Source organism: Schistocerca cancellata, chromosome 9, assembly GCF_023864275.1.
Source record: "Schistocerca cancellata isolate TAMUIC-IGC-003103 chromosome 9, iqSchCanc2.1, whole genome shotgun sequence".
NCBI lineage: Eukaryota > Metazoa > Arthropoda > Insecta > Orthoptera > Acrididae > Schistocerca > Schistocerca cancellata.
Window position 1 is genome coordinate 178,330,994 of NC_064634.1, and position 21,682 is coordinate 178,352,675.

A 21,682-nucleotide genomic window follows, 5' to 3' on the forward strand; every position below is an offset into this window, starting at 1 on the left:
GTGCCAACACGGCAATACCAGTTGGTATTTCCTGTGACCTATCTAAGGCATTTGACTGTGAGAATCATAGTGATCCTCCTAGATAAATTGATGTTTTATGGACCTGATGGTATGAGGGAGTACCTCCCCCCCCCCCCAAAAAAAAAAAATGAAAAAAAAAAAACAGAGTAACAATGTCATGGGTGGAGCTTGTGTAGTGCATGTTTCTGCCACTGCCACTAGGCGTGTAGAGCACAATTTGTTGCCAGTTCAGTGCTGCCTGTGTTGTTGACCTGGCTTGTCCTGTTTGTCTGAAGTGATTGTTTTGCCAGTGCTGTTTTGGTCTCATTTCATTTTTTATGATGGCAAGTTTAAGTGAACAAGATGCAGCTGTGAAATTGTATTTTCTATTCAGCAAAATTGCTACTGAAAATGATTTAATGTTGAAAACAGCTTACCAATATGATGCTATGGGAAAAACGCAAATGTATTAGTAGTTTGCTCATTTTAAAAATGGTGACATGTTGATTGATGGCAAACCTCATTCTGGATGTCTGTCAACTGCTCAAATTTGTGAAAATATTGAAAAAATTTGAGAGTTTGTGCTCATAGACAGTCAACAGCCAATTGATCAATTGTCAGAGATTAGTGGGTTATCTTGGAGCTCATTTCTGTGAATTGTAACTGAATATTTGGGAATGAAAAATGTTGCTGCCAGTTTGTTCATCAGGTTCTGACTGACAATCAAAAGGAACATATCGGGTTGAAACACTTCATGCTGACCAATGCACCTTACTCACCTGACCTGGCTCTGTCTAACTGTTACTCATATCCATGCATGAAAGGGGGTATGAAAGAACACTGATTCGACAACACTAAAAACAAAAAAAACAACAAAGAATGAGGGAGGAGCTGTCAGCTATTTCTAAAGATGACTGCAAAAAATGTTTTGAACTGTGGAAGCACCAGTGGGACAAATGTATTAGTTATAATGGAGAGTATTTTGAAGGAGATAAGGTTGTTTTGTAAAAAAAATTGAAAATATATAGCTCTGAAAAAATAATTCCATTTTTTTTATTATTATTATTTTTATTCAGAGGCTGGAGGAGTGGGGGTTGTACTCCCCTTGGATAGGCAACCAACAAATAATGTCATATCACCCAGAAGAACACAGGAAGTTGTACTTATTAATTAAAGCAATATAGTCTGGGGGCATAATTCTGACTGGGGCTCAGCCTTATGTCCACTATTGTATCTTCTGTCTAATATACAACAAGCAGAATTAGTTCTTTTTGCAGATAGCACTAATACTGCAATCAATTCACGCATTCATACAGAAACTGAATAAATGATAAACAGTGTTCTTAAAAGTGTCACTGACTAGTTTTCTGTGAATGGTCTCACCCTCAATTATAAAAAGACACACCATATCTAGTTCTGCACATCTAGGGGCACTACTTAAATAATAAGTGTAACACAAGGTGAGGAAATAATAAACAGGGTGGAAACTTCAACACTCTTAGGTGTCCATATTGATGAGAATGTAATTTGGAAAAATAACATTTTGGAACTCCTCAAAACAACTTATTTCATTCACATTTGCACTTAGGATCACTGAAGATCTTGAGGATAGACAAATTAGTAGGTTGACATGTTTTGCATATTTTCATTCTACAGTGTCATGTGGAATAATGTCCTGGGGTAACTCATCTTTAAGAAAGAAAGTCTTCATTATGCAAAAATGAGCTGCAAGAATAATATGTGGTGATCACCCACAATAATCTTGTAGATTGCTTCCCCCTACTTATACCTCCCAAGGAGATCACGAATGTAAAATTAGAGAGATTAGAGCGCGCACAGAGGCTTTCAGACAGTCGTTCTTCCCGCGAACCATACGCGACTGGAACAGGAAAGGGAGATAATGACAGTGGCACGTAAAGTGCCCTCCGCCACACACCGTTGGGTGGCTTGCGGAGTATAAATGTAGATGTAGATGTAGATGTGAAGGAGATGGGCATTCACAGTGTTGCTTCACAGTATATTTATTCCCTCATGAAGTTTCTTGTAAATAAACCAGTACAGTTCAAACGGAACAAATGCTGCAACAAAAGTTTTTGATCACTGACCCAATGATATAAAATGTCTGACAGACCATGAAGAAAAATCTGAAAACCAACGGAGAAAGTTTCTCCTTGACAAGGCTTTCTAGTCTAGAGGAGAATTTCTATCACTGTAATGTGTGAAAAGTGGGGTAGAAACAAGAAAAAGAAAGAAAGAAGTGGGAATGTAAAATGACTTGTTCCACAGCATTAGGATCTAGCATGCAGTTTGATCCATGGGACGTGTAACTAACTAACTAACTAACTAACTATCTAACTAACAATTGTTCTTGATTCCTTTATACTGAGGCAACTTGAATAAATTCAGTATGTCAGGGAGGTTTCCAAGCACAATCTACTGCTCCTCCTAGAAGAAACTCCACATGCCATATTTCAGCAGGGAACTGCCTAGCCACATATGGCAAAGTCTGTGGAAACCTGTTCTGAACAACAATAGGCATCACTGATGACATGTTTGTACATTGTCTGAGAAAAATAGGCACCCCTGATTCCATGTTTGTACATAGTCTGACATCTTACACACCAAGTGTGTTTAAGACATGGCTGATATGACTGGTCAGAAAGCTATCCATCACAGTCCTTGAGCAATTGCTGTTGATGCCACAGAAACTCATGTAGAAAGTGTAAGATGTGTGATACCTTAGGAACATATCTAGACACCCTTTCAATTCACACCACAAGATTTAGAGTCTCTGGCTGCATTATGTGCAGGTGCCATTCCAAATCGAATTCACTAAGTCATGTACAGTTGTGCAATCTTAATCACTTGTGTATTGTCAAGGATGGAATTTGGGGTGTAAAATTAAATTCAGTTATCACTCTTTTGTTTCAGTTTTCAAATATTTTGGTGTAAATACTCATTCCTTAATCTTCTAATTCCAGCAGTGTCCACAGATGTTGTTTTGTGGGTTATTTATCTTGTATCCTTATAAGGATGTTGGTTTGTAATAATCATCAGCATTGTGATGACGAGATAAATATATTATCTGGTTGCCATTGTTGTATTTACATCATGCTGGTAGTAAGAGTAACTTTAGTTATGTTGTTATCAGTGGCAACTTCATGAGTTCTCACTACCCACAAAATTATTCAGTAACAAAAATCATCTCCTTAAATATTATATGACCTTTTTGGTAGTTCACTTTGAAATCAGTGCCTGTGATGTCATAAAAGGAATATCATATCGAATGGCCTAATTGTTGGTGAAATAAAAGAAAATACCTTGTGGCAATGAGAACTAACCCTGTTGACTACCTTCCCTTCTACCTAGTCTATCCTTGCTATACTACAAGCACTATAAATTAAATAGCAGTCTCATGAAATTTAACTGACTTGTATATTATGGAGAATACACTATCTAAGTTTTCTGGTTTGTTTCTTTCTTGTCTCACACAGTGGCATACCTTGGTGCTAGCACAGATTTTTATCCATCTGAGACTGCAAGTATGTCCAGTGTCATGTACAGCAGACAAAGCAGCATTAACCAGCCAGAAATTATGCGCCAGCAGAGTTTGATGGGAGTGACAACAAATTCTTTCAGTGCCAGCAATTCACTCTGGGAGGCAACAATTCCAAACAGTGTTACAGAGGGACCCGAAGTTGCACCCTATTCAGCCCAGCGTTCTCCCAGTTCCAGCCACATGTGAGTAGTTATATTAAGCATTATAGTCAAATCTGTGGAATCGCTTTAAAAACAAGGTAACCTGGAAACAAACAGAAATATAGAAAGTAACTTTCTCTTAGCCTTAAATGTAGTGATAAATAGAAGATAAACGAATTACTGTTGAACTGTGTCTGATATATTGTCCCATGAACTGAAATGTTGTTCATATTTTCAGAGTATCAGTAACATCCTACATAAAATTATATTTTTACATTTCCTACCTATTTAAAATTGCATGTTACAAATTCAGACTAATTAAATATAGACATGAGAGTGATGTAGGAGGAGGTAATATGGTTCTCTACCTCTCTTGAAATATCTCTGTGATTAAAAAAATTAAATGATAATCATTAGAGAGTTAAGTTCATATAGGATTACAGAAAACATTATTTGTGAAAGACGTAACTACATGTCTACTACCTGCAATTTTGTTGAACTGACAGCAGAGATACTTTAACACCTCAAATAAATTTAACAATAGTCAACTTCTGCTCCTGCTATGCTGATTACATCATTTTAATATTACATCTCATTTCAATACTGAAGTAATTGCTTTTGTGGAAGAAAAACTGAGTAATAAATCCCACCTAAAGGCATAAGTGGAGTAATCTAATCTGCCAGTCAGATGATAATTTTATTTATAACTAAATAAGTCAGTCTTTCAGTGCAGAGTAACAATAACACTGACAAGCAGCCTTGTTAGATACACTCCTGGAAATTGAAATAAGAACACCGTGAATTCATTGTCCCAGGAAGGGGAAACTTTATTGACACATTCCTGGGATCAGATACATCACATGATCACACTGACAGAACCACAGGCACATAGACACAGGCAACAGAGCATGCACAATGTCGGCACTAGTACAGTGTATATCCACCTTTCGCAGCAATGCAGGCTGCTATTCTCCCATGGAGACGATCGTAGAGATGCTGGATGTAGTCCTGTGGAACAGCTTGCCATGCCATTTCCACCTGGCGCCTCAGTTGGACCAGCGTTCGTGCTGGACGTGCAGACCGCGTGAGACGACGCTTCATCCAGTCCCAAACATGCTCAATGGGGGACAGATCCGGAGATCTTGCTGGCCAGGGTAGTTGACTTACACCTTCTAGAGCACGTTGGGTGGCACGGGATACGTGCGGACGTGCATTGTCCTGTTGGAACAGCAAGTTCCCTTGCCGGTCTAGGAATGGTAGAACGATGGGTTCGATGACGGTTTGGATGTACCGTGCACTATTCAGTGTCCCCTCGACGATCACCAGTGGTGTACGGCCAGTGTAGGAGACCGTTCCCCACACCATGATGCCGGGTGTTGGCCCTGTGTGCCTCAGTCGTATGCAGTCCTGATTGTGGCGCTCACCTGCACGGCGCCAAACATGCATACGACCATCATTGGCACCAAGGCAGAAGCGACTCTCATCGCTGAAGACGACACGTCTCCATTCATCCCTCCATTCACACCTGTCGCGACACCACTGGAGGCGGGCTGCACAATGTTGGGGCGTGAGCGGAAGATGGCCTAACGGTGTGCGGGACCGTAGCCCAGCTTCATGGAGACGGTTGCGAATGGTCCTCACCGATACCCCAGGAGCAACAGTGTCCCTAATTTGCTGGGAAGTGGCAGTGCGGTCCCCTACGGCACTGCGTAGGATCCTATGGTCTTGGCTTGCATCCGTGCGTCGCTGCGGTCCGGTCCCAGGTCGACGGGCACGTGCACCTTCCGCCGACCACTGGAGACAACATCGATGTACTGTGGAGACCTCACGCCCCACGTGTTGAGCAATTCGGCGGTACGTCCACCCGGCCTCCCGCATGCCCACTATACGCCCTCGCTCAAAGTCCGTCAACTGCACATACGGTTCACGTCCACGCTGTCGCGGCATGCTACCAGTGTTAAAGACTGCGATGGAGCTCCGTATGCCACGGCAAACTGGCTGACACTGTCGGCGGCGGTGCACAAATGCTGCGCAGCTAGCGCCATTCGACGGCCAACACCGTGGTTCCTGGTGTGTCCGCTGTGCCGTGCGTGTGATCATTGCTTGTACAGCCCTCTCGCAGTGTCCGGAGCAAGTATGGTGGGTCTGACACACCGGTGTCAATGTGTTCTTTTTTCATTTCCAGGAGTGTATAATAAAAAACACTATCTTCAACATTGACTACAGTAATATTTACTGCACAAGTTTCAGTTGATCACTATCACTAGGCACCATTTCTTAGATTCTCATGTTAAGATTCAATGAGCAAGTCACCATATATGGAAACTGTGAGGTGTAAATATATGAGAGCATTCCTGTCAAAATGTCATGTCAGAAACTTCACTGAAAAATGAAGTGGTTGAAATCATTAGTTGTATATTAGTGGTGGATGTTACTCAATAATTTCACATTTGCAATTATGCAAAAGAGCCATTGTGTTCTCAGTTGTATACAATTGATGTGTAGGAACATAGTGTGTTCTCTTAGTTCTTTGCATTTTTTTCTTCAGTCCCCTTTGTGTTATTGTTCAGTATCAATAGAATTCCCCTTGCAATAAAGTTTTACAAAATGCATAACATTGTGCTGTTTTTTACTGAGTGTGAACTAAATTCATTGTAACTGAAACAAGTAGCAGAATAGATAACATTATCACAGACAGCACAATGTTATGCATTTTGTAAAATTTTCACATGCTGTTGACCATCACCTAAGCAAGATGTTCAATAAAGTTTTAATTAAGAGGATAAATATCTTAAGCTTAATAAAGCATGTGGAGACAGTTTTAATAATGGTACACAGACTTAACTGGAGAATCATTGTTTGTGTGGACTTTAATGTTGATTTTCTATCACATGGTAATGACTGAGGATACCTAGGATTGTTGATTCCCAGTTTTGTATTATTTGCCACAGTAAAATTCCTTCTGAGGGCTGAAGACATAATGCAATAGCCACTGATAATTTATTTTAATACCCAAAAACCTATAGTCATTAGATGTAAAACCAATGGTCAATAGTTTATCTCATCATGATGATAAAATTTTAACAATAAAATATACTGACCAGTTAGGTTCAGGTTGCAGAAGAAAAATATTGTACCACAGAATTGTAAATGATGATTTAACCATGGAGTTTAGAGAGCAGTTATCAAGAGAACATGTGTGTGTGTGTGTGTGTGTGTGTGTGTGTGTGTGTGTGTGTGTGTGTGTCAGTATTTGTGTGCGTGCATGTGCTTGTGCACATTTGTGTGTAATATATCTTATGCCATGCTCTACATCCTTGATGACCTTAAAGTGACCTGCCAAGTTGTTTACTAAGGTAGCGACTAAAAGGCGAGCTTGAAGTAACATTGTTTGTTTACTGAGCATGAACTAAAGTCATTACAGTTTGAGGACAAAGGTCCACACAGCAATAACACTGAAATGTCCTGTGATAATACAGGAAAACAATGGAAATAATCTTATGTGACCATACATAGTCAGTCCCCACTAGAAAAAATTCCACAATAGTTGGTAGCAGTGCATAGCTAACAAAACAAGGTCTTATGGAATGGTGGACGCATGGCAGAAACTGAGAGTGTTGTGAAAGCACAAGGCAGCACTGTCAGTTGGGTAGCAGCAGTGGCAGGTGGCAGGGTATAGAGAATAGTCTCAGGTGGGGCTGGCAAACTGTCTGGACGCCACAGCTGAACTGGCTGTCAAGGGCTCAGTGGCTCACTAAGTACTCACTGCAGAGGAACACGGGCACTTTCATGGGGACATGTGAGCATGTGAACACGAGTAGTTGCCTAAGACTGCAGTGCTGTTTACCATGATCTGCATGCCATGTAATGGTGGTTGCAGGAGGCTTAGTGGTAAACTGCTCAATGAATCTGTTGACAGACAGCAGCTTGAGATAATATTGGTGCCACACCTGGCCCAGAAGCATATCCACAAGAGTGGTGGCTGAATGTGCGGTGACTCCTTCCCCCTTGAGGCAGATGGTGCAACCATCTCAGAGAAGTGCAGCAAACAGGGTAGCAGGCTCTTGGCACCCACCAGAGTGGACTGGGATGAGACAATAAGACAATCAGGCAGTGAACAAAAAGAGTGATTCTGACGAAAAAAGCATGATGTGTTCTTGTAGGAAATGCAGCCATCTGCTATAGGTGCTGATGGGAAAAAAACACAGACAGAGGCTGAGCCAGCAGAAAAGAGTCCATGGAGGCCCAACTCAGGCCTGGAAGGACAGACAATGGGACTGGCGGCACCAGCAGGGACCGCTGGCGGGATGCAGGGAAGGTAGAGGAAGAGGTGATCGTGGCAATGGCAGTGGTCAGAATGACATCAAATGGGCCTAGCAAGAGGAGGTTGGCATGAAAAAGGAAGGAACCACAGGGACAGCAGCAACAATATCCACAGAGACAGTGGCAGTGGCAGTGGTGGCAACAGCAGCATTGTCGAGAGGCCTGGTATTAACAGGGAGTACAGTTACAGGGATGGCTGTGGCAATGCCAAAATAGGCAGCAGTGATGCCATCATAGAGAGGGTCAGCCACAAAAGGGACAGCCATAGTGGTACAAGTGTGGATGGCCCTACCTAGTGCAGTAATGGCTGCAGAGGTGGCACCAATGACAGCTGCAGCACTAGCTGGGCTGGCAGCTAGAGGGCTGGCTAGAACTGAGTCGTGGATGACTGATCAGATGAAAGAGCTGGCATCAGCCTCAAAGTGGTCAACAACTGGCAGGGTGAAACCAGACACCAGAACAACTTTTGTCATAGTAGCCTGTGAACAAGAATTGGAATGCCACATGGCACAATAACAGGGCAGCAATGGGCTGGCAGTGACCCAACTAGGTGCAAACACAAAAACCTTTGGATGACCTGTCTGAAAGCAATGGGAAAAATTGTAGCAGGTTCAGAGTCACCCAACCCTGGAATGAATGTGCTGGAGACAATGAGATCTCTAGTGAGTGAGAATATGTAGCAAAGAAACTGGAACCTGAATGCATTGAGAAACATGAGAAAGACCATGCTGACAACAGCATGTAAGGGAATGCACACAGGAAGAACATAGGAACAAACAGCCCAAGTTTCGTGGAAGGGAGAACAGTCTCAAGGAGGGGCAGCTGCTTGACAGGAACATGAATTATAAAGGAAAGCCTATTGAACAAGTGAACATAGGTGTGAAAAATAAGAAGAGAACAGTCCATGTCTGGACACACTCCACCTTGGGAAGATGTGAATACAAGCTAACACAACACAAGGAGCATGAGTAACTGCCCCAGCAACATGCACACAAGCAAGATCAATATAGTAGAAAACATGCAAGCACTCAAAAAAGAGTGAAACATGGGTCCAGTAAAGTGAAGGAAGAGACATCTAGGAACAGGGAAAGTGACCCCGTCATTCTCATCCTGGTTGGGTACCACCGTCCACAGGAAGAGGGCCAGATATTGCTGCATCATCTGGGCAAATCATGACACAACATAGCATCATTGGGCTCACTGTAGTGGAGGGGAGGGAGCCAGGTGACATGTGAGGCCAGGAAATGGTGCAGCAGCCAGCAAACCTTGATCAGGTGCTGAATCGGATGGAGCTGGAGCAGATGGTATCAGAGCAGACAGTATCCATTCTTGCAGGAGTTGACATGACCTGCAGCAAAGGAGCTGGCAGAATCTGTGGTGCAGGAAGTGAAAGAAGTTCTGGGGCTGGTGACATGCAGGCTGGTGGTGTGGAGTAGGTGGGCCAGCAGTGTGTGGGCCAGCAGTGTATAGGTCCATGTTGGGCCAGCCAGCAGCGAGTGTGCCAGTGGTATATTGGTAGCTGGTCCCAGAGTTGGAGGTGCCACTGAGGGAGGCAGAACAGAACCTGGCCTAGCAGTGGGGGCAGTGGAGGGAGAGGCATCTCCACAACTGCCTGACCATACACCAGTGTGACATGGAAGTCAACTGTCTGCCTGCACAACATCTGCAGCAGCTCCTGCTGCAATATTCGCAGTTTTACCAGCATCATAATATAACAGAATGCATGGTAGTCATGGAGAAGAGTACAACACTGAGAATCTACACAAACTGTGAGTGTCACATGTATCATGAAGCTAGTATCCATGATGCCAACTGAAGTATATGGAGGATGAAACAAGAGCACTGAGAAAAAAACACACAAAACCAATACACTCATCGCCAACTATAGTGCCTTGCCCATTGATGTAATAAGGTAATGACTGATTGGCATTCTTGAAGCAGCACTGTTCATTGAGTTCGAACTAAATTCAGTTCAATTTGACGATGAAGGACCACACATGAATAAAGCTGAAATGTCCTTTTGTGAAAATACAACAATACAACAGAAATTACCTTCTGTGATGATTTGTCTAGCCCATGCCCAATAGGACAAAGTCCCTGACCATCTGTAGCAGTATTGAGTTGAGGAAGTGAAGACTTCTGGAGCAGTGGTTGCATGGCAGCAACTTTGAGCCTGGTGAAGGCCTGAGGTAGCACTGTCAGTTGGGTAACATGAGTGGCAGGCATCGGTGTCCATAGCATAATCTCAGGTATGATTGGCAGTCTACCTGGAGGCTGTAGCTGATCTGCCATTGAGGGGCTCAGCAGCATCATAAGTACTCATCGCAGAGGAATACAGATACAGTGTTGTGTAGACACGTGATCACATGGACACAAGTAGATGCCTGTGCTGCAGCACTGTTTACCATGATCTGCACACCATGTAGTGGTGCACTGCAGCTGGCAGCTGCAGGAAGCTCAGCTCAGTGAATCTGTTGACAAATGGCTGCATGAGATAATGCAGGGGCTATGCCTGGCCTGCAAAGTACGTATATTCATGATGGTGATGGCCAAATATGCAAGGCCCAGCTCTGCATATACTACATATCTCCTCACTATGGATTTATGTACTGAAAAGTATGTCATATCATATTTAACTAATTCAAATTTAAACTTGATGGGATCTATGAAGCATCATGAATGTATGAAACCCGTAAAGCTCATGCACATGTCTGCTGTGTAAATTTACATTATTTGCTGATGATACCACAATTTTTATTAGGTAGAACAGATAGGAATCTTGAGAAATCCATTAATCGCATACTCTCAGATGTGGTTAATTGGTTCAAGGTGAATGGTCACTCATTAAATTCCAGTAACACCAGCCTTATTGAGTTCTGTACAAAAATAGAAAAAGTGTGGGAGATAAGTGTGACACGTGGTAATCAGCCAATAGAAAGAATGGAAACAACAAAATTTCTTGGAGTGCACATTGACAAGAAAATGAATTGATCTTCACACATTAGAGATCTCTGTAAGAAGCTTAGCTCTGCTACGTTGCTTTACAGTTTGTCACTACACTGCAAAAGTGGCATACTATGGCTATTTTCACTCAGTCATTGAACATGGCATTATTTTTGGGGCAACCAGTCATTAGCAAGAAAAGTGTTAATTGCTCAGAAGCGAGCTTTAAGAGTTATACATGGATTGCGTCCAAGAGACTCGTACAGAAATAGCTTTTGAAAACTCAAAAATACACAACTACATGCCAATATATTTTTTCACTCGTGTCTTTTGTCTGTAAAAATATAGAGATGTTTCAACCAAATAGTAATTATCATGAATATAACACACAGAGGAAGAATGACATACACAGCGAGCATAGAAATCTGAGCTCGGTGCAAAATGGTGTCCACTACACTGGAACAAAACCTCTTCCTCCTGAAATAAAGACAGAGATTCATAGCAAGAGTAAGTTTAAAAAAGCATTAAAAATATTTATGCTCAAAAGAGCTTTTTACAATCTAGATTTTATTTTCAAATGAACAAATTGTAAGATTTTAATATTATAAAATACAATTTGACATAATGCCACTAAGAATGTTATTTGACTTGAGCTCTGTATCCATTTGTGCTCTGTATCTGTTTTTCTGTAATGCTTTAATGATTCTAAGAAAATATGTATTGTCTTTTTTCTACATAGCTGTTCAAAGAAATTACTGTACAAACTTTGATATAATTATGTACTCAAATGCCTGTATATGCTGTAAGATTATCATGATGTATTTGTAAAAAACTGACTCATTCCACTTCCTTGTGAACCCAACACAGTTGGACCTATGGAACATGAAATAAAATAAATCAATCAATCACTTTAGTTGTGAGTAAATATACATTCCTAGAAATGTTTTGTTTAAGGATACAGGGTACTTTTCTGGCTCAATATTATATAAAAATCAACACCTATTTCTTTCAGGCACTGTTTATAATGTATATGTTTGCAGCACACTTTTTAAACAAATTAGAAGTATTTTGAATATTTTTGAAACTCCTTTGGGTTATTGAAAAAAATTACAAAGAAACTGATGCATTTTTTTCCCAAAACGCTTCCTAAAATTGAGGTATCATTTAATTCAATGTTATACATTTGAAGGAGACCAAATTTTTATCATATATGCATGATATGATGGCTGAGTACTAGATCTGTTTAATTCCACCTATTATGTACATTACAAGCATAAAAAAATATCATATCTTACATTCTAATTTTTATAATTTTCTTTCTAATAAAAATGTAATTTTTTCTGTAATTTAATTGATTCTACAATAAAGCTTAGGCCTACTACATAAGTATGGACTATTGCAAGTTACAGAAAAAAGCTAGCCAAAGTGGCTGAGCAGTTTTAGGCGCTACAGTCTGGAACCGCGGGACCACTTCGGTCGCAGGTTCGAATCCTGCCTTGGGCATGGATGTGTGTGATGTCCTTATGTTAGTTATGTTTAAGTAGTTCTAAGTTCTAGGGGACTGATGACCCCAGAAGTTAAGTCCCATAGTGCTCAGAACCATTTGAACCATTAGAACAGAAAAAAATTAGAGCAATGCTTTATAAACTTTAGGAAATACTTGTACCTGAATTCTGAAAAATACAACTAGCGAGAAATTGGGAATGAAGATATGAATCCAATTAAACTGTGCCTCAGAACATACCTGAAGAATAGTCTTCATCCTGCAGCATTTCTTCATCTTCAAGCTTCCTCTTGGCATTCCTTTTAGCACTTTTTGCTTCTTTGGTAACTTGAAGAGTGAATTTTTCAGTGTCATGCACCCATTGTCTGTCACACGCAAGCAATTGATCTTCCATATTAGAGCCACATTTTATGCCTAAATTTCCCTGTACTTCCAATCTTCCTATCACTCAATCATTGAAACATACCAGTGCATCTAGTACACCAACTTTTGATGTATTTAGTCCTACAAAAACATTCTTGGGTAATCTTTCCCATATGCAATGGTTGAAACTTTCGTATGTATTCTTAGTGCCCCTGTGAAGACATTTACTAAGCAAAACAGGGTCACTCAGGTCTCTAAAAATTGGTGTTATTTCATTCATCACAGGCTCAGGAAGAGACTGCTTATGATGGTATACCTGACCAATTTCTCTTGCTTTTTGGTAACACACAAAGAATCTGCTCCTTTAGGGCAAAGTACGTGAACAGGGTGGTCATCTGTGGACAACTTAATGAAAGTAAGTGGCCCATACAGCTTTTCTCATAGCTGTAATGTTCCTTTGAAAGGACATGGCTGACTTCCTTCCCCATCCTTCCCTAATCCAATGGGACCGATGACCTCACTGTTTGGTCCCTTCCCCAAAATCAACCAACCAATCATTGCTGTAACATCATTCAGAGGTGCAGTTTGTCTAATGGCCAGTCCATAATAACTCTGAAGAAGGTCTATTTCAGTTTCTGTCAGTCTGCCTCAGCCAGACAGAGATTTTCCATCAGATAGCAACTTTCCTTTCATTTCTCTTTTTAGCTTCCTCAATCCAGCACCCATCCTCTTTTGCACATTTCCACAACACTCCAGTTTTGTTACCAAGGTATCACCATAAACACTGAACTCATTAATTTTATTGAAAGCTTTAGAGTCCCCATTGCCTAGGTACTTCGTATATCTAATGTTATAAATGGGCACTGACCTCTGATATATTTTTAGAGCTCCATCACACTCCATACCTCCACTGTAAAAATCATAATTCTTAGAACACTCATGTTCAATATGTCCTTCAGTGTTACCATGGCAGGTGTGGCAGTACTTAGATAAGCACTCATCAACAACTTTTTCATTCTCCAGAGAAGTAGCACTCACAATACCATTCAAGAAACAATGTCCTCGATGTTGCCATGTCCCATCAATGTGCAACAGCCATGTCGGGTCTAGTGAAGCAGGGGGTACAACCCATCGGCTTTGACCAATGACGTCATACATTAGTCATAGATAGAGTAATGTCTTCGCTTCCAGGCATAGATAATAAAACAGTTCTGTGTTCCGGATAAGCACTATCATTGTACATTAAAATTATTCACAATGATATTGAGGTAATTTGGAGTATTAGTTTGTTATTGTATAACAATTTATACTGTCCTATTTTCGTTTATAGGAATGGATTTGTCTGTTTGTGGGTATGTAATTTTCGTTACTGTCTGTCTAGGCAAGCTTTGGTTATTCCTCGATATTTCTGTGTGATAAGTTCACATTTCCATTTGCTTCTTTCACTGTATTTCACTATTTTGACATTATGTAATAGAAATTTCTCAGCTGTCAATATTCTTTCGTTTCCCGGCACTAGTATCAGTACTACATTTTCAAATGTGTACTTAGTATATCACAGGCGAAACCCCTGTCACAACTGAAATTTGTATCCCATCCCTCACTTCGCCTTTACACTCACGACACAACTAAAATTTGTATCCCGTCCCTCACTTCGCCTTTACACTGACGACACAACTAAAATTTGTATCCCGTCCTACACTTCACCTTTACACCAACACTATATATGTCAATTGGCGAACAAGATACAAATGTTGCATATAGCTATATAGCTCAAGTAATGAATGGGATACTATTAGTGTCCAAGGCAACAAGAAAACTGTACCTCATAGTGAAGTACGGGTTACAAATTCTACATGTGTCGTCTTCTTGTCTCCATGTAGTTCAGTTGTGGTACAGGTTGCAAATGTAAGTTACGTGTATTTCCACCTTTTCGTTACCAGTGTACATATATAGAGGTCAACAGAAGTCAGGTATACATATATTACATACGTAGGTCCTTCTGTCGTCAGTAGTACTGATATGTACATAAGAAAGGACTGTTAGTAATAGCGGAGACGAAATAAACAACACATCTACAATTTGTATCCCGTGTTACACTTACAGTTTACTAAAGTGGAGCATACATCGTTCAAGTGAAGAACAGGACAGTAATGCTGGTGAAAAGGAAGAAATCGACTTACGACAAACTTGTATTCCTTACTGTACTTAAGCAACACACTTTGAGTGAGCTTTTAATTTGTATCTGGTATTTCATTTATGGTTTAATAATAATAATAATAATTATTATTATTATTATTATTATTATTATTATTATTATTATTACTTGTATCCTGTATACAAGTAGTAATAATAATAATAATAATAATTATTATTATTATTATTATTATTACTTGTATCCCGTACTGCACTTAAACAATACAGTTCTAAAGAGTTTTGAGATACAACTGACATACATGTAACGTGATGTATTCTTTGCTAGTAATGTATTTCATTCATTTCTTTCCATTGTATTTTTCGGAGAAATATTAAGATACAAACATGCGATATCGTTAATGTGAAAATGCTTTTGGCCCTTATATATGTAAAATACAGTTTTTCTCTCTTGCATTCCTTTGTTTCTGAACATTCTTCTCAGCCCTTTCATCTTTGTAATACATGCTCTCTGGCCAATTCTGACATCATTGCTCAAAGCTGACAGGTTGTATCCCCTGCTAAACTAGACCCGCAATGTCCCTGGTGCCACTAATATTTACAGTTTCTTCTACTGCACATTTCATAAATGCTTTAGACACAACCATAAAGGCACCTAAAAGTATTTTGATGTACTTGCTGAACCTACTGGGAGTGCTAGTCTGGATCAGGTGACAGAGGATTTAGGTTCACTCTGTAAAGGATTTACCAGGGAAGACACCGTGGTTATTGTGGGAGGGCCAGGGAACAGCATCGACAGAGATCCTGGGTACAGTATAGAGTGCGACCTGGTAAAGATTGCGTCGGCATTGAGACACACCAATGTTGAATTTGTATCTGTCCTGAGACGCCATGACCGGCCTCATTTGGACTCTTCTGTTGGGAGAGTTAATTTGGAGATGGAACGGCTGCTTGGGTCAGGTGCGGGGGCTCATATTGGTGTGGTTCCTGTTGATTATCTCAGTAGGTGGGACTATACCAGGCACAGCCTACATCTCAACAGGAAAGGGAAGGGGAAACTGGCTGGGGTAATAGCAGGAAATTTAAGGGGGGGAGGCACTGCCATGAATGGTAAAATACCAGTGGTTACAGGTGTTGGAGCAGCACCTTTTTTAGGATAGGTAAGACAGAAAGATGTCAAGTTCTACGAGAGGTCAGGATTGAAACAAATCTTCAGTTTAGGAAAGAAATTAAACAGCACAATTCTAGCACATTAGATCACCAATCACAGCTACCAATTATAAATTTTCACCAATCACCAGAAATTTTATCTCCACCAAGTTGTATCTCAGTCCTAGGTAATTGCATTGATGAATTAAAGTCACCCAACCCAGTTGACATAATCTGCCTCTCTGAACACCATGTGACCACTGGTATAGGAACTAGGCCTAAGCACAATGAGAAACTCAGACAGGAGAGTACTGCAAATGTTAGAATAAGGAAAGGGTCTCATAAAAGTATAATTAAAAATAATGTAAGTATATTTCATCAAAATATTGGGAGTTTAAAGAATAAAGTAGATGAGCTTCTGGTTTGTTTAGAAGATTTAGAAGCTGAGAATGAAATAGATATACTATGCCTGTCTGAGCATCACATTGTTACTGATATAGATAAGGTAAATGTAAGTGGTTATAAGCTCTCTGCACATGTAATGAGAGAAAATATGGAGAAAGGAGGAGTTGCCATATATGTCAAAAGTTATCATTGTGCGAAAAGTATAGAAACAAAAAAGTTTTGTGTAGAGAAACATATAGAAGCATGTGCCTGTGAGCTTAAATTAAATAAAGGCACATTTATAATTGTAACTGTATATAGGTCCCCATCAGGAAATTTTCATCTATTTCTGAAAAATTTGGACTCCTTGTTGTGCTATCTGTCAGACAGGGGGAAGCAAATTATTATTTGTGGGGACTTCAATGTAGATTCTCTGAAAGAGGGTAATAGGAAAAATGACCTTGAAGTATTACTCGGTTCTTTCAATTTGACACCCGTTATTGATTTTCCTACTCGGGTGGTAAAGGATAGCAGCTCACTGATAGATAACTTCTTTGTAGACCAAGATAAGTTTAACCAGATAAATGCTCAGCCTGTTGAGAATGGTCTTTCTGATCATGGTGCACAGCTAGTTACAATATATGACATAGCTCCATTCAGCAATACTAAACAGTCCTCCAAAGTAGTACGTTCAGTCAACGATTTAACAATTGCAAATTTCAGGGAAAGCCTACAGCAGTTAGACTGGGATGAGGTGTACCATGAACCTGATGCCAATTTAAAATATAATTTATTTCATGACATTTTTGTAAATGCATTTGAAAACTGCTTCCCCAAGAAAATAGTTAAATATACTCGTAAGAAACCTTGTAACAAACCATGGCTTACTAAGGGTATAAAAATATCTTGTAACCGGAAAAGGGAAATGTATCTGACAGCAAGAAAGAGTAGTGACCCAGAAACTATCAAAAATTATAAAAACTACTGTGTTATATTAAGAAAAGTTATTAAAAAATCCAGGAGTATGTGTATCATGTCTGAAATCAGCAACTCTGATAATAAAATTAAAACAATTTGGAATATTATTAAAAGAGAAACAGGTCAACCAAGAGCAGAGGAAGACAGTATTACCATCAAATTGAATGAAAGCTTTACGAACAAAAAGTCAGAAGTTGAAAATATTTTTAATAATCATTTTCTAAATGTTGTGGATATAGTAGGATCCAGGTGTTCATTAGAAGATGCTAGGCTGTTAATGGAAGAGGCCATACCTATGCAATTTGATACAATTGAAATCTCACCCACTTCTCCCTCTGAAATTAAGAAAATAATAAACTTGCTTAAAAGCAAAAACTCACATGGAATTGATGGCATTTCCAGCAAAATACTAAAAGCTTGTTCTCAACAGATAAGTAAGATTCTCAGCCACCTGTGTAATAGCTCTCTGGAACAGGGTATTTTCCCTGATAGACTGAAATATGCTATTGTTATACCTTTGCATAAAAAGGGGGATAGATCTGATGTCAACAATTACCGTCCAATCTCCCTTCTAACAGCTTTATCCAAAATTTTTGAGAAAGTAATGTATTCAAGAGTAGCTTCACATATCTGTAAAAATGAAGTACTAACAAAATGTCAGTTTGGTTTCCAGAAAGGTTTTTCAACAGAAAATGCCATATATGCTTTCACCAGTCAAATTTTGAATGATCTGAATAACCGAAAACCACCCATTGGGATTTTTTGTGATCTCTCAAAGGCTTTTGATTGTGTAAATCATGAAATTCTGCTAGACAAGCTCAAGTATTGTGGCATGAGTGGGACAGTGCACAAATGGTTTAATTCGTACCTAACTGGAAGAGTGCAGAAAGTTGAAATAAGTAGTTCTCGTAACATGCAAAGATCAGCACATTCCTCAAACTGGGGAACTATCAAGAATGGGGTTCCACAAGGGTCAGTCTTGGGTCCTTTATTGTTCTTATTATATATTAATGACTTGCCATTCTATATTCATGAAGAGGCAAAGTTAGTTCTCTTTGCTGATGATACAAGTATAGTAATCACACCTGAGAAACAAGAATTATCTGATGAAATTGTCAATACTGTCTTTCAGAAAATTACTAAGTGGTTCCTTGTAAACGGACTCTCACTGAATTTTGATAAGACACAGTACATACAGTTCCGTACAGTGAATGGTATGACGCCATTAATAAATATAGACCTTAATCAGAAGCATATAGCTAAGGTAGAATATTCCAAATTTTTAGGTATGTCCATTGATGAGAGATTAAACTGGAAGAAACACATTGATGATCTGCTGAAACGTTTGAGTTCAGCTACTTATGCAATAAGGGTCATTGCAAATTTTGGTGATAAACATCTTAGTAAATTAGCTTACTACGCCTATTTTCACTCATTGCTTTCATATGGCATCATATTTTGGGGTAATTCATCACTGAGGAATAAAGTATTTATTGCACAAAAGCGTGTAATCAGAATAATAGCTGGAGTCCACCCAAGATCATCCTGCAGACATTTATTTAAGGATCTAGGGATATTCACAGTAGCTTCTCAGTATATATACTCTCTTATGAAATTTGTGATTAACAACCAAACCCAATTCAAAAGTAATAGCAGTGTGCATAACTACAATACTAGGAGAAAGGACGATCTTCACTATTCAAGATTAAATCTAACTTTGGCACAGAAAGGGGTGAATTATACTGGCACTAAAGTCTTCGGTCACTTACCAAATAGTATCAAAAGTCTGACAGATAACCAACAAGTATTTAAGAAGAAATTAAAAGTATTTCTGAATGACAACTCCTTCTACTCCATAGAGGAATTTTTAGATATAAATTAAGAAAAAAATTATTAAAAAATTAAAAAAAATATATAAAAAAAATAAAAATAAAAAAAATAAAAATAAAAATAAAAAATAAAGAAAAATAAAAAACACACAAAAGAATAAAGTTGTTATATTAACTTAAGTATGTTGTTAAATTAACCTAATTATGTCATGTATTCGAAAATTCGACTCGTTCCACATCATTACGAAATATCGTATTCGTGATCCATGGAACTAGGATTAATCTAATCTAATCTAATCTAATCTAATCTAATCTACTGGGAGGAGGAGGAAGGTCCATCAAACCACAAAACGTTTGAGCAGCCTTCTTTCCTTTTCGTATTGTGTGCACTGTATACACTAACTTCAAATTCACATCATATGAATTATGCACAATGTTCAAAGTCATTTTTGAGGTAGATTTATTGCAGGATCTACACACAACAACTAATTTTGACGCTAAGCCCCTCCTGCTACTTTGTTGTTCAGTTATTTCCAGACAGCCTACACCATCACACTGTTTACATGTAAGATGTCCAAATCAACAACAACAAATCCACTACAAACAGTGTCATTGTTAACACAAAAATTTGAATCACCAGGAGGCATGCCATGTGGGAGTTTCTTCCCTGAAAAAGTGATACACAGGTTACTTCCAACAGTGTGGCTTGTTTTGTTTGTGAACTGGTTACCACAGAATTTCCTTTTATTGAATTACTTGATGTTTGGCATAGTTCATATTTATTGCACACACTGAAGGATATGCACTTCCACAAATATATGTAGCACTTGGGCAACAAACATTCAGGAACATGTGAACAAACTGCTTCAGTGAAACAAAAGTAAATACAGCAAAGATAATAATTTACAGAAACTAGAAATCTGCACTGTTACCAACATATGCAATGTATCATACATGTAATCATTGGAAATGGAAAGTTCACAGTTCTTTTTGAAATAATAATGGTTTCTGTAACTGAAATAAAGGGGGCATGGCAGCATACATGACTGTAACTTTAATATTGGGTATATACAGGTAATTTTTCATTTGAAATCTTATAATGTGTTTTATTAATGTAATCAGGAAAGACTATAGAATTTAATAAATTCATTAAAAAAAATTTCGATTGTTCCACCATTTATAAGTATCCTGTATACTTAAAGTACTGTGCATGAACTCATCTTTCAGTTTTAGATGACATCTTTGGTTTTCTGTGTATGTGGAAACAAATGGTTTTTTATGCTTGCTATTAATTTAACAAATGCAACTGAGAAAAGGCTACCATTCACCTGTAGCTTACAATATAGACACACATAACAATACAATGATTGTACTAGCTTTTGAGCTGTTACTGTCTTTCAAAGTAAAGTACACTCTCACAGAGATGCATAACTACACAGTGACAAACACATTTCTTTTAGTATTAAACCGTGATTTACATTTTTAAGACAGCTGTGGAATCATTGTGTCTGACTGGTTATTTTAAGCAGCATTTTCTGGAGACCTATAGAAAGAGATCAAACTGAGAGGCCTCAGTTTTGTTCAATTGCCTGTTACCAGTTTTGGTGTCTGCAGCAACAACAGCCTATTGAATTATTCATTGTACACCACCAATTAACCTTCTCTGAGTTGTGTACTCCATTTACTGGCCACATTTTTGTTAATTACATTTGCTCTTTGTATACCGAACACAATTGTTGAAATTCAGCTGGCATTTGCTATAAAGAGATGAAGTATCTGATTGTGGTACTTTTGTGTCAACTTGTTGAAAGCTTCCTCATCTCATTTAGGAACTGAATTCCCTCTGGCTACCTTTGCAGATACATAACACCCTGCCATGGCTACAGGTGGCTCTTAGTTTCTTCATTTATGATTAAGCTTGTTTTTTAATTGAAGCATGTGACACAAGAAAAGATTTGATTCTCATGAAACCCCAGATCATGGAGAACTCTGCCTTCAGCATATGTTGCCATTTCTATGTAACTTTGCCAAGTTGGGAAATCTCATTTTTTATTAAATGCTATGACAGTAGTTAAAATTAAAAAATTAACATCAGATACCTGAAAACTAGAGATTTCTATTTTTAAAGCTGAGTTTTTTGTGAATCACCAAATAAAAAAAATCAACTTTTATTCAGAAAATTAGAAATATGAATACACAGCTAGGATTTGTTATTCAGCTGGGAACTAACTACATGTAGTGACCTACAAGGTTCCACCACTGTTTCTTGTTCCTGTGCATATTAATGACAAATTACCAGAAGCAACACCAGGTGTCAAGTTTGCTTTGTTTGCAGATGATATAAGCAATTCAATAA

At 38.9% G+C, this 21,682-nt stretch overlaps 1 protein-coding gene across 1 annotated transcript in view; it reads left to right on the forward strand.

Moving 5' to 3' along the window:
• LOC126100704 (rabphilin-3A) overlaps positions 1–21,682 on the forward strand; it is a 1,079,132-nt gene that overhangs the window by 966,839 nt on the left and 90,611 nt on the right. Inside the window, exon 12 of the mRNA XM_049911320.1 lies at positions 3,495–3,741. Within this exon, the coding sequence (XP_049767277.1) occupies positions 3,495–3,741 (247 nt within the window). The remainder of the gene's footprint in view (positions 1–3,494; positions 3,742–21,682) is intronic.